This window comes from Gasterosteus aculeatus, unplaced genomic scaffold (genome assembly GCF_964276395.1).
Source record: "Gasterosteus aculeatus unplaced genomic scaffold, fGasAcu3.hap1.1 HAP1_SCAFFOLD_39, whole genome shotgun sequence".
Classification (NCBI taxonomy): domain Eukaryota; kingdom Metazoa; phylum Chordata; class Actinopteri; order Perciformes; family Gasterosteidae; genus Gasterosteus; species Gasterosteus aculeatus.
Genome location: NW_027554896.1, coordinates 23,312 through 36,784, shown reverse-complemented (window position 1 = coordinate 36,784; position 13,473 = coordinate 23,312). Strand labels below are relative to the sequence as shown.

Here is a 13,473-nt window from a genome sequence, read left to right as displayed (position 1 = left end):
GCTGCTGCCTGGAGGAACGCTGTGGTCTAAAAGGTCTAACACAGGGGAGCCCACACTTTATCAGCTCGCAAGCCACTTGTCATCAACGCTTCAATCCAAGTCATGGCGATCGCCCGAATAATAACAACGAGCAGCAGCGGTAACCAAGGGAACAACAGCGCTGCAGACCGGGAGCACAAAACGAATCCATGTAAAGAAACAAGCAACAATAAGTTACTGCAGACGTTCTTGGTCGTTACCTCACTCCATGACTTGCACTGATGCATGCGTGGTGACCTGACGTGGTTCTTTCTTCAATGTTAGGTGATCTACCAGCACTGCGTTGGTGAAGGACCAGGGGCCTCATTTATAAACGTTGCGTACGCACAAAAGAAGGCGTACGCCGCTCTCTACGCAATAATTGGTATTTATAAAAAGAATACTTGACGGAAAAATGTCCTTCACGCAAGCTCGGACCCACGCGTACGCACAAAAACGGGTGAAATGAGAACCGTCGGCAAATGCAAGAAACACGCAAACCTGTGTGAAAGTGTGTAAAACTAGACTGTTGTAAAAGAAATGCCAATACTGCCTCTCGTAAATAACACAAACACCCGTTTGATCTGCAGCGTAAAACAAACAGAAATACAAATTAACACATTTTCAAAAAGAAAAGTGAAATATGTTCTGCAATAATATCGGCATGTTATTAAATTCATCCTCAAAACACAGCTGTTGCTTGTCAGATGCAATCAGACGGACGGTAATAAAACGCCATGATGCCGTCACAATGCGTAATGACGCTGATGGCTGATCTTCGCTCTTAGAAGACGTGGCACATGGAAGGATTGGCGCTGTAGTGCAGCGCACCATCGGCCTGTTTAAGGGCAGATGGCGCTGCCTCGACTGCACTGGAGGAAGGTTGTTGTTTACTCCTGAAAAGGTGTGAAACATCGTGCTGCATGTGCTGTGCTACATGATGTGGCACAGCTTCCAAACGTGCCTCGACCCCCTGACGCCACTGCTGCCTGTCTCTCATCAGGAGGGGACAGCTCCGGTGTCCCTTCTCCCACCCGTGGAGACACACCTTGGCGATGGCGCGCTAAACGCTTTTTTGCATCCACTTTGATGTCAGACCAGTTTTTCTTTATTTGGGTCCAAGATCGTGAGGCTGCAGCGTTGCTCTGCAACCTTTTGCCCCTCAGGTGCCTTGTTGGCATCAGTGATGTCCACACTGTGTCCTCCAAAGAGCATCTTACTTCTCCTTCCCACCTCCCAATGATCATTTCCACTTCACACTGAGTGAAGTTACGTTTCTTCGTTTTCCTCTGTGTCATGATTTCGCAATCGATGAATATTAATTTGTGGGTGTTCCACAGACTATATATGGGCAACTATGGGCGTGACATGAAGCCGCAAAAGCTGCGCTGCATTTAGAAGTGATTGTGATTTATTAAGGGAAAACGGCGTAGGACGTTTAATAAGTCTGAATATTTCTGTGCGTACGCACGTCCTACGTTTCATCCGTACGCCACTTCTGGAGCAAATCCTACGCAAGCTTTTACAAATGAGGCCCCTGGTCCCCCTGGTCTAACACATGCGCTCACTCACAGAGTGCGACCCCCAGTGGACTGATTAGGAATAGCAGCTACTTTTATAGAAAAGCAATTTGTGTCTTTGTGTAATTCTCACAATAGTAAAGTCATCCAGCGGGCTGCACTGGACCCCCCAGCAGACCAAATTTGGCCCTCGGGCCTTGAGTTAGACACCCATCATCTAACTGGTCTGTGTGTGTTTAAGTGTGAATCATTAACTGTAAACATCTTTAGATGTAAACACCATGTGAGGTAGTTCCTCCACATCAGGATCAGCAGAGGTCAAATCTGGAGACAGCTGCAGGTTTCTGGAGACGACTGGGACTGAACATGTGATTTGAATAAACTCAGTGCTCTGTGGACCAGCTGACGTGGTCTCTGGACTCCATGCAGAGGTTTGGACAAAGTATCCTCAGTAGACAAGACCTTTTGAAAAGGTCCAAAGACTAGTTTCAGAAGATCTAAGGAGACTTCTAGAGGTCAGGGGACGGACTAAAGAGGTTTGGAGGAGTTTCATAGGACTTTGTACCAGATGCAGAGGTCTGCAGACGTTTTTATGATCCACAGTAAGAACTAAAACCAGATGAAACTGATGACTAACTGTCACTCAACTAATAAACTGTCCGTCATCATCAACAGTCTTCAGCATCTGGTTTTCATCATGATCAATCATGACAGAAGCCAGTTGTATTGGTGTTGATGGTCCAAACACCATGTGAGCTGATGGTTCATGTTCCTCCACAGAGAGGACCAGGAGAGCTCAGAGGTTCCCACAGGTCCGTCTGCCCAGCAGCATCAAACACACCTGGACTCCATCTTCAAGGTGTGTACATGTACAACTACTTTTACATCTCTCAGTTCACCATCATCTCCATACTGCACTTTGTAGACCAGTGGATTGTCCGTCTGTCCAACATGGACCTGATGGTGGCTTCCATGTTCTAGTTGGTGTCATTCATAGAATGTTCTGTTCCAGCTGCTGGAGGAGAACATCCTCACTTTTGTGAAGAACGAGTTGAAGAAGATCCAGAAGGTTGTGAGTTCAGATTACCCAGAATGCTTAGAGAAGGAGGATGAGGAGCAGCTGGATGAAGAGCAGAGGAGGAGCAGAGAGGCCTTTGTGAAGATCTCATTGCACTTTCTGAGGAGAATGAAGCAGGAGGAGCTGGCTGAGCGTCTGCAGAGCAGTAAGAGGATTTCTCTACAGACTTACCATGCTGATAAATGAGACCTTCACTAATGTCTCCAGAGATGGACATAATATATTCATAGTCATTCTCTGAGGAAAGGACATGTTGAAATCTATTCTGTGACTCATTGATCTTCTTTGTTGTCTTCATTCAGGACTTCTTGCTGCAGTTTGTCAGCGTGAACTCAAATCCAACCTGAAGAAAAAGTTCCAGTGTGTGTTTGAGGGGATCGCTAAAGCAGGAAACCCAACCCTTCTGAATGAGATCTACACAGAGCTCTACATCACAGAGGGAGGGACTGCAGAGGTCAATGAAGAACATGAGGTCAGACAGATTGAAACAGCATCCAGGAACCCAGCCAGACCAGAAACAACCATCAGACAAGAAGACCTCCTCAAAGCCTCAGCTGGAGGAGAGAAACCAATCAGAACAGTGATGACTAAGGGAGTGGCTGGCATTGGGAAAACAGTATTAACACAGAAGTTCACTCTGGACTGGGCTGAAGACAAAGACCACCAGGACATACAGTTCACATTTCCATTCACCTTCAGAGAGCTGAATGTGCTGAGAGAGAAGAAGTTCAGCTTGTTGGAACTTGTTCATCACTTCTTCAGTGAAACCAGAGCAGCAAGAATCTGCAGGTTTGAAGAGTTCCAGGTTGTGTTCATCTTTGACGGTCTGGATGAGTGTCGACTTCCTCTGGACTTCCACAACAATGAGATCCTGACTGATGTCACAGAGACCTCCTCAGTAGATGTGCTCTTTACAAACCTCATCAGGGGGAAGCTGCTTCCCTCTGCTCGCCTCTGGATAACCACACGACCTGCAGCAGCCAATCAGATCCCTCCTGAGTGTGTTGGCATGGTGACAGAGGTCAGAGGGTTCACCGACCCCCAGAAGGAGGAGTACTTCAGGAAGAGGTTCAGAGATGAGGAGCAGGCCAGCAGGATCATCTCTCACATCAAGACCTCACGAAGCCTCCACATCATGTGCCACATCCCAGTCTTCTGCTGGATCACTGCTACAGTTCTGGAGGAGGTGTTCAAGACCAGAGAGGGAGGAGAGCTGCCCAAGACCCTGACTGAGATGTACATCCACTTCCTGGTGGTTCAGTCCAAAGTGAAGAAGGTCAAGTACGATGGAGGAGCTGAGACGGATCCACACTGGAGTCCAGAGAGCAGGAAGATGATCGAGTCTCTGGGAAAACTGGCCTTCGATCAGCTGCAGAAAGGCAACCTGATCTTCTATGAATCCGACCTGACAGAGTGTGGCATCGAAATCAGAGCAGCCTCAGTGTACTCAGGAGTGTTCACTCAGATCTTCAGAGAGGAGAGAGGACTGTACCAGGACAATGTGTTCTGCTTCGTCCATCTGAGTGTTCAGGAGTTTCTGGCTGCTCTTCATGTCCATCTGACCTTCTTCAGCTCTGGTGTCAATCTGCTGTCAGAAGAACAAAAAAACTCCCTGGTGTCTAAAGTCTTTAGAGTCAAACCTGAACCAAAGCGTCTCTACCAGAGTGCTGTTGACAAGGCCTTACAGAGTCCTAATGGACACCTGGACTTGTTCCTCCGCTTCCTCCTGGGTCTTTCCCTGGAGACCAATCAGACTCTTCTACGAGGTCTGCTGACACAGACAGGAAGTCGCTCACAGACCAATCAGAGAACAGTCCAGTACATCAAGAAGAAGATCAGTGAGAATGTGTCTCCAGAGAAAAGCATCAATCTTTTTCACTGTCTGAATGAAGTGAATGATGGTTCTCTAGTGGAGGAGATCCAACAGTCCCTTAGATCAGGACGTCTCTCCACAGAAGAACTGTCTCCTGCTCAGTGGTCAGCTCTGGTCTTCATCTTACTGTCATCAGAAGAAGATCTGGAGGTGTTTGACCTAAAGAAATACTCTGCTTCAGAGGAGGCTCTTCTGAGGCTGCTGCCAGTGGTCAAAGCCTCCAACAAAGTTCTGTAAGTACAGAGAGAGTTAGATTCCTACATCAGAACTTAAACATGCTGCCATCTTTTATACTTACTGCTTCTTTTTCATCCCTCTCTTCAGACTGAGTGGCTGTAACCTCTCAGAGAGAAGCTCTGACGCTCTGTCCTCAGTTCTCAGCTCCCAGTCCTCTAGTCTGAGAGAGCTGGATCTGAGTAACAACCACCTGCAGGATTCAGGAGTGACGCTGCTGTCTGCTGGATTGAAGAGTCCACACTGTGAACTGGAGACTCTCAGGTCAGGATCCAATTAATGTCCACTTGGTGTCTTTATTTACATCCATGCTACAGGGAAATGAAACACAATGTTCATTCACAATAAAACATAATAGGGTCATCCTATTAATCTTCTTATTTATGCTACGTGATAATATCACTAATTGAGGAAAATGGGTTTGTCTTCAATGATTTAAATGTGTGTCTAAACTATTAACTCCCTCTTCTTAAAATTGTTTGTTTAAGATTTCAGGTTTCATAAAAATCTTTTTCACCAGGAAATAAACCAGAACTTTGTAAACAGAGGAAGTAATCTCAGGGACAAAACTTTGGCCCTTTTTGTGAATGTATGTTTGTTTCCCTGACATTACAAGAACCTTTTAGACAAAACCAATTCAGTAGCTTAAAAAATAGACAGTCTGAAAGACAATGTTCCTTCACAAAAAAACATCACAGGTAAATCCTGTTTTTCCTCTCAAGCTTTGTTATGTTTTGTTTTGATGTATTTAATGGATGAAAAGGATAATAGTAGAGTAGGACTCAATGCTTTTTTGTCTGATGGTTGTTTATTTGCAATTCAGGATGTAAAAAACACAAGATCACACAAAAAAGATTAATATCTCATTAACACTCACTTTGTTCTCTCTCTTCATCTTTCTTTAAAAGAAGTCAAATAGAGGATAGAGAAGCCTAATTCTGTATTTAGGTCTAATAAACATTAACAACAACATTAACTATCCCTGCCTCATCCTGATATTGATACTACAGTACTTACTGTAAATTGTTCCTTTTGTTTAATATGGAGCTAATTACATTTTCTTTAGTCCTACTGATTTTATTTTAGTTCAAATACATCAAAGAAGATTTCATTTCATAACAATAATGTTATCTTTCTTCTTGTTGATTGTTCTCTCTTCAGACTGGATGGCTGTAACCTCTCAGAGAGAAGCTGTGACGCTCTGTCCTCAGTTCTCAGCTCCCAGTCCTCTAGTCTGAGAGAGCTGGATCTGAGTAACAACCACCTGCAGGATTCAGGAGTGAAGCTGCTGTCTGCTGGATTGAAGAGTCCACACTGTGAACTGGAGACTCTCAGGTCAGGATCCAATTAATGTCCACTTGATGTCTTTATTTACATCCATGCTACATGGAATTGAAACACAATGTTCATTCACAATAAAACATAACAGGGTCATCCTATTAATCTTCTTATTTATGCTACGTGATAATATCACTAATTGAGGAAAATGGGTTTGTCTTCAATGATTTAAATGTGTGTCTAAACTATCAGCTCCCTTCTTAAAATTGTTTGTTTAAGATTTCAGGTTTCATAAAAATCTTTTTCACCAGGAAATAAACCAGAACTTTGTAAACAGAGGAAGTAATCTCAGGGACAAAACGTTGGCCCTTTTTGTGAATGTATGTTTGTTTCCCTGACATTACGAGAACCTTTTAGACAAAGCCAATTCAGTAGCTTAAAAAATAGAGAGTCTGAAAGACAATGTTCCTTCACAAAAAAACATCACAGGTACATCCTGTTGTTCCTCTCAAGCTTTGTTATGTTTTTTTTTGATGTATTTAATGATGAAAAGGATAATAGTAGAGTAGGACTCAATGCTTTTTTGTCTGATGGTTGTTTATTTGCAATTCAGGATGTAAAAAACACAAGATCACACAAAAAGATTAATTTCTCATTAACACTCACTTTGTTCTCTCTCTTCATCTTTCTTTAAAATAAGTCAAATAGAGGATAGAGAAGCCTAATTCTGTATTTAGGTCTAATAAACATTAACAACAACATTAACTATCCCTGCCTCATCCTGATATTGATACTACAGTACTTACTGTAAATTGTTCCTCTTGTTTAATATGGAGCTAATTACATTTTCTTTGGTCCTACTGATTTTATTTTAGTTCAAATACATCAAAGAAGATTTCATTTCATAACAATAATGTTATCTTTCTTCTTGTTGATTGTTCTCTCTTCAGACTGGATGGCTGTAACCTCTCAGAGAGAAGCTGTGACGCTCTGTCCTCAGTTCTCAGCTCCCAGTCCTCTAGTTTGAGAGAGCTGGATCTGAGTAACAACCACCTGCAGCGTTCAGGAGTGAAGCTGCTGTCTGCTGGACTGGAGAGTCCACACTGCACACTGGAGACTCTCAGGTATGAAGAGGCCTGCTGCAGTCACATACCATGAGTCTGTTAAAGGAGGTAGAGCTGGAAACCTTTTCTCTGTCAAACTCTCAGCCTGGTTAATGTGACCCTGACACACCAAGCTGACCTCAAACTACCAGAGACTCATCAAACTGTTTGTGTCCCACATCAGACCTTAAATACAGAAAGAAGTAGATAGGGAACATTAGCCTTAATGAGCCTAATCAATGATGTTGATTCATTTATTCGTAGTTTTTAACCATTCACATCACATCCTCACAGACCAGGGACATTTAGTAACACACAACCATAGAACACAAATTGTTACTACCTGGATATATAAATATAGCTATATCCCTACTTGCAAAATTCCCTAGACATGATTATAACATGAGCATATGGTGGACAATAAGAAACATTTTGATGAAAGGCTATTGGACGGTTAGTTGCTCGTCATCTGCCCCCAGTGTGTGTTGTCCTATTAATTAACAGTAACAACAATCAAACAGACAGCATGTTGGTTAATAAACAACAAAAAGAAACAATCAGTTCAAAGCGTCTTGAAGGATCATCACAGTAGGAATGTAGCACACGTGGACAGACGTGAGGCGTGCTTTAGTTTTTAAGAACTGCTTTATTTCTCCGTAAGAACAGGTAAGAATCAGATCAGATACACAGGTACACTTTAGCTCACTATTTTCCTTCTTTCCTTACTTCTCCCAAGCGCGCGAAATCATCTCCCGCTTGACTCCTAAAACCAAGGGTCTCAAACTCGCGGGCCATTTGCGGCCCTCGGGCCGAAATTTTGCGGCCCCATCCTTAATATGAAAGTGTAATGTAAGTGCGGCCCGCAAGTTTTATACTGTAACCCCACTGTCAGCTGCTGTGTGGGACATGTTATGATGTTCTGGTTTCCTACTGTGTGCTTGTCCAGTGAACGTGGCATGCATGTGACTGACATGGGGGGCGGGTCGTGTGTGTCGGCCGAGGTGCAGAGAGCAGGAGGGTGAAATTCAGTTTCCTGCCCTCTTTCGCGCAGATGATCATGTGACTAACCGTTAGCATCGCTCGTTTAATAAAGTTTTCCTTTACGACTCACACTAACAACACATGAAGCATCTGACGTCACCGACGAGCGTCTCCGTCCATTACTACGCAGCTTCGATTCACGTAACTTCACGTTTGGCTATAAAGGAATTCCACGGTCACATGACCTTAGGTCTCCCCCGCTGAGTTAAAGGAGGACTAGTGTTGCAGTCTCATTCGGACCGATCCCCCAGGGTGGGGTTCAATGACTGTTTTTGAAAGTGAGTGTTAAGTTGTGTTATTGTCGACCATGCCGTTCGGACGCTAGTCTGGCCCGCGTTCGGTTGAAGTGGGCTGCATCTGGCCCGCAGCTGATTTGAGTTTGAGACCCCTGCCTAAAACAATGACCCCTTAGGTGACCTTAGTGCTTGTTTGAGCATAACTCATTCTCACTTACCAACAGATTTACAGAGTATCTCTTCGCAAAAGAACACATGCTAGTTTAATGAACAAATAATTAGAAAATCAAATACATAAATAATGGAATATAGGTGGGTGTCCATTTACTGTAGCATCTCAACACTGTGGACTCCACACTGCCCCTTTAAAATGAATGTTGACCCGACATTGGCTCTAAAGAGAAAGTTCTCAGGAAATTTATCTGCTGCCGTCCTTCATGTGTTAAATCCTTCAAAAGTCTGCAAGTATTTGTTTAGCATAGAAGTCCTATTTTAGTCCGATTTTCTCCATTAGTATATTCTGTCAAAGTTCAGTGCATCTGGAGCTTGGACGCTACGTCCTGACTCCCGTATTCATTTAAAAGGAGTTTGTCTTACTGCTGAATTGTGTAGCGAGCTAAATACACACAAGGGGAGCAGAACAGCGTCTATAATGGTCTCACTGTGCAGCATCTGCAGAACATCTGTCTGAGTATCAGCAGGAGAAGGTGCTGCTGAGAGAGTGATTCTGATATTTATATTTCATAAAGCTTTGCCTGCATGTTAGATTTCCCTCTTTACAGCTTCCACCATGGATAGCGTGCTCATCGATTGTCACCAAGTGACTGCGGCTGACATGTTGAATTACATCATCTCCATGACGACGATATTTGACCGGATCACTACGGTCTCAATGTTGGACATTTAGCTAGCTAACGTTAGCTCGGCTAGCTTGTAGGGAACGTTACCTCATCTGTGAAGAGCAAGCTAACATCGGCCGAGTAAACGGCACAACTTCCATCACACCACCAGGTCTTTGGCACCTTAGTGGCACCTTGGTGGCACCTTAGTGACAGCTGGGTGCCAGTTGGCGTCACAGCAGCTCAGAGAGAGAAAACAGCAGAGAGAAAGTCGACATTCTGCGACGCAGTTTGAGCGAGTTGTTAGAGCAGTGTCAGGATCTCCGATACCCCCGAGTTGGCTGATGAGAAGGAACTCAACACGTTGATCAATTAAAGTCAAAAAGTTAACATTAATTTATCCTGTTTGCTTGCAAGCAGGAGGTCCAACACAGCAGCACGTATCTCAGCGCTCGGTGTAATGACGTCTCCGAGCAGTGAAAACGCTGAGTTTTTATACACATGTGAAGAACATTCTCCGTGCCCGTTACGAGAAGCTACAAAGCAGGTTGAGATAAGAACCCAGGTGAAGCTGAGGGCAGCACTCACACACACACACAAGATCCTCCTTCTCAGGACACAGCTGCAAACTAACATTTTGTATCATGCTGCTCTTTGCACGTCAGGGTCAAATACAGGACACTTGAGACACGACTTTAGCACAAAACAATGTTATAATATATTTTATCAGTACATGCATCTCACAGCAGCGATGAGGATCACAGCGCTTCATGGATTAGAGTCTCATGATGAAAACAACAGGGATCCATTTGAAGATGGTTGAATGCATTTTCATAAGGATGTTCTGTAATATCACAGTAATAATGCAGAACGTGACGTCAGCAGTCGGTGCCTCTGTGGTGTGAAAAACCAAACAGGGAACTAAATAAACTAACTAGTGTGTTTCTTCTGTTTGTTTGTGTTCATAGTACATGTGTTGTTGGTTCATTGTTCATTTTGAAACATGGAAACATGCACATTGTGTGAATACTGAATGGTCTGTATCTGCTTTATCTTTATGAAACAGTTTAATGTGAATGTTCCTTTGCACACGTCCCATGAAGCTTGATCTGTAGCATGACGTCATTTCTCCCGTTTGAATTCACATCTGGTGAAAGTACAGTGACAGGTCCATTTCTTATTTGTTATCCATTCATCTTCTTCATGAATATATTCCAGCACCTCGTCGCTGTGTGACGCCTGACTGACAGTCTGTGGTCGTCTGTAAGTAGTGGTAGAAGAAGAAGAGGTGCTCCATGTGGACATGAAGGACAAAGCTGTGTGTGAGAGTGATGTAATGTCCATGTCTCCATGCTGCTCTGACCCCCCTCCTCCTTTCAGGGTGGAGCCTGATGGAGTCCGATGGTTGAGACCAGGTCTGAGGAAGTGTAAGTGTGCTTTGATTCATGAAGATTCAACCATCTTCACACTGTGACATCACTCATTCACCTCTGTGACGTCATCATCAACGTGTCAGTAGATGAACACATGATTAATAACTGCAGCTGTATTGTGTCTTGTTCTCTCATCAGATTCCTGTGAACTCACAATCGACACAAACACAGTAAACAAACACCTCAAACTGTCTGACAACAACAGGAAGGTGACAAGTGTGCAGGAGTATCAGTCATATCCTGATCATCCAGACAGATTTGACTCCTGGCCTCAGCTGCTGTGTAGAACTGGTCTGACTGGTCGCTGTTACTGGGAGGTCGAGTGGAGAGGAAGAGACGTTAATGTATCAGTGAGTTACAGAGGAATCAGGAGGAAAGGAGACAGTAGAGACTGTTTGTTTGGATACAAGGATCAGTCCTGGAGTCTGAGCTGCTCTGATGAAGGTTACTCTGTCTGTCACAATGAGACAAGAACACCCATCGCCACCTCCTCCTCCTCCTCCTCCTCCTCCTCCTCTGGTAGAGTAGCAGTGTATGTGGACTGTCCTGCTGGCTCTCTGTCCTTCTACAGAGTCTCCTCTGACACACTGATCCACCTCCACACCTTCAGCACCACATTCACTGAACCTCTTTATCCTGGGTTCTGGTCTGGTTCTGATTCCTCAGTGTCTCTGTGTCCTCTACAGGAGGGAGAGTCTCCTCCTGGTGGAGAACCTTCCTCTCTGCTCACCACATAGTTCAGTCTGTACAGCTGATGGTGGTTCATGTGGGTGTAGATGCAGGTGGAGCAGGTGAGGGGTACCTGAGCTGGTCTGGACTCTGGGGGGTCCACAGCTCTCTGGGACTCAGATGGAAGTGTGAAAGAGCTCAGCTTAATGCTGCTGTGCTCCTTCAATCAATAGATGATCATTTAGATATTGGCTCCTAATTAGGCTTTAATCTTCATCTTTATGTGTTCAAGAAGACATTTTATAAGACGCTCTCTCATCTGTCCCCCCATATGAGACAAATGTGTCCTTATGTGTGTGTGCGCTTCATCAGCAATAATAAAAACAAGGTGAAGAAGGAAAATATGAATGTGTAATTCTTTTTGAGCCCATTTTAACTTCAAATCTTTCTAAATCTGTTGAGTGAAATCAAATCTAATTTCACATAATCAGGTTTGTTTTGAACAAGAAGCTTTTTAATGGTTCAGCAAACCTCTCAAGGAAATATTGAATCTGCGTTACTTGTGTTTTTATTCACTATAATGTCATTTACAACATTTACTCCATGTGTTACTTTAACAGAAATAGAATTGTTTGGCTCTAATGTTAATAAATGACTTTTATTGGAAACAACTGTACATGTTTAAACAGGCCATCAAATAAAGATGCTTTCAACACGCTGTATTATTTCTTTTGACATGAAATACTCTGATCCTTTTTAAAGATGCTGTACTATTGACTTTTGTACTATTTCCTCCATAATATCTGTATTTATTCTACAGCCCTGTTGCTGTGTCAATAGCACAGAGGAAACATTGGTGGTGCAGCATGTTGAAGAAGGAAGTGAGTAAATAAAGAAATGAGTAATGAATAAGTTGCTTTATTAACCTTATTAACCTTCACGCAGAGCCGTCTCACAACAACACAAACTACTGAGCTCGCTACTTCAGGTGCAACTTGAAGCTTTCACTCTGCACCAAATATCACACTTAAGTCACCAACAAAAACACACAAAGCACAAGCACACATTTGATAACAGGGTGGAGTTTATCTCCTCACAAAGTGGAGTATTGAAAGTGTTAAATGGGATTTCCCGCCAAAATAAAAGACAAACAGCAGCAGCGTTGCCACTAAATGCAATAAAACACGCGTTGTGCAGCGTGGACAGAAAGAGGAACGGCTTTAACTTTCCATCTCTTAATAACATGGTTATTGTTATGGAATGCCGTTTTAGTCTAAATTAAATAAATGAATAAATACATAAATACATGAAATATTCATTTGAAATACATCATGAAATAAATAAATGAGGCAATAAATACATAAATATTAAACACATTTAATTATTTCATGGTACTTTTATTTCATAATGCCGTTTTTAATTTCACGTTCTTATATGCAAATCAGGGGGCGTGGCTACATCTAACATTCAGAACAGACAACAGAGCCGTGTGCAAAAGAAGGCTGGCTGAGGGACGTGAGTGTTGACATAATGGAAGACATCGGTGGACTCCGAGTTAGCATGCTAGCATTAGCAGATCAAATCGATCAACGTGGGTTTTCTGCAGATACGATTTTGACGCATATTGAGGGTTTTTTGGAAATACTAGGGCGGATACGTGCTCTTCAAGATGTATACATAGACGACGGAAACTGGAGGCTCTGGTTCCCATCCTGCTTTGGAGGCCTCTATGAAGCACAAGGAAGCCAGCGTTCAGGAAGCGCTGCTCTTTATTCACATAAATGCTGCAGGTGGGACGTGGACTCTATATTCTGTCCAGGGGGTCTTCACCACGAGGGGGAGGACATGAGGAACCCACACTCACATCCTCCTGGGAGGGCTGCGCTTGTCGGCCCCTGATGTGTCCCCAGCCTCCAAGTCACTCCAACCCCTCACCTTATTTACTGTTCCCTTTCAGTCCAACCCCGTCTCCTCCACTCACTCACTGCCTCCACCCACCGTTACCTCCTCGTCCTCCTCGTCCTCCTCCCATTTCCAGCTCCATGTGTTACTTTTCTGTGAGTGTGTATGTGTGAGCCCCCTCTCTGTCTCTCTCTCTAACCCGGTAATTAGACTCTCGCCCCATTCCTTGTCCATCTGTGTGGAGGCTTA

The 13,473-nt window shown here is 43.7% G+C and overlaps 1 protein-coding gene across 13 annotated transcripts in view; it reads left to right on the top strand.

The window, feature by feature from the left end:
• The window catches only part of LOC144394272 (protein NLRC3-like), a 78,646-nt gene extending 66,609 nt beyond the window's left edge, over positions 1-12,037 (top strand). For 11 of the 13 annotated variants that reach the window (XM_078098034.1, XM_078098037.1, XM_078098033.1 and 8 more), the window contains 8 exons: positions 2,319-2,397; positions 2,551-2,761; positions 2,919-4,722; positions 4,814-4,987; positions 5,885-6,058; positions 6,952-7,125; positions 10,601-10,647; positions 10,792-12,037. In XM_078098034.1, the coding sequence (XP_077954160.1) occupies positions 2,319-2,397; positions 2,551-2,761; positions 2,919-4,722; positions 4,814-4,987; positions 5,885-6,058; positions 6,952-7,125; positions 10,601-10,647; positions 10,792-11,390 (3,262 nt within the window). In that variant the 3' untranslated portion in view covers positions 11,391-12,037. Of the gene's footprint in view, positions 1-1,944; positions 1,970-2,318; positions 2,398-2,550; positions 2,762-2,918; positions 4,723-4,813; positions 4,988-5,884; positions 6,059-6,951; positions 7,126-10,438; positions 10,648-10,791 lie in introns of those variants that run through there. The other 2 variants (XM_078098043.1, XR_013456938.1) reach the window with 2 other exon arrangements.
• Positions 12,038-13,473: the final 1,436 nt, after the last annotated feature.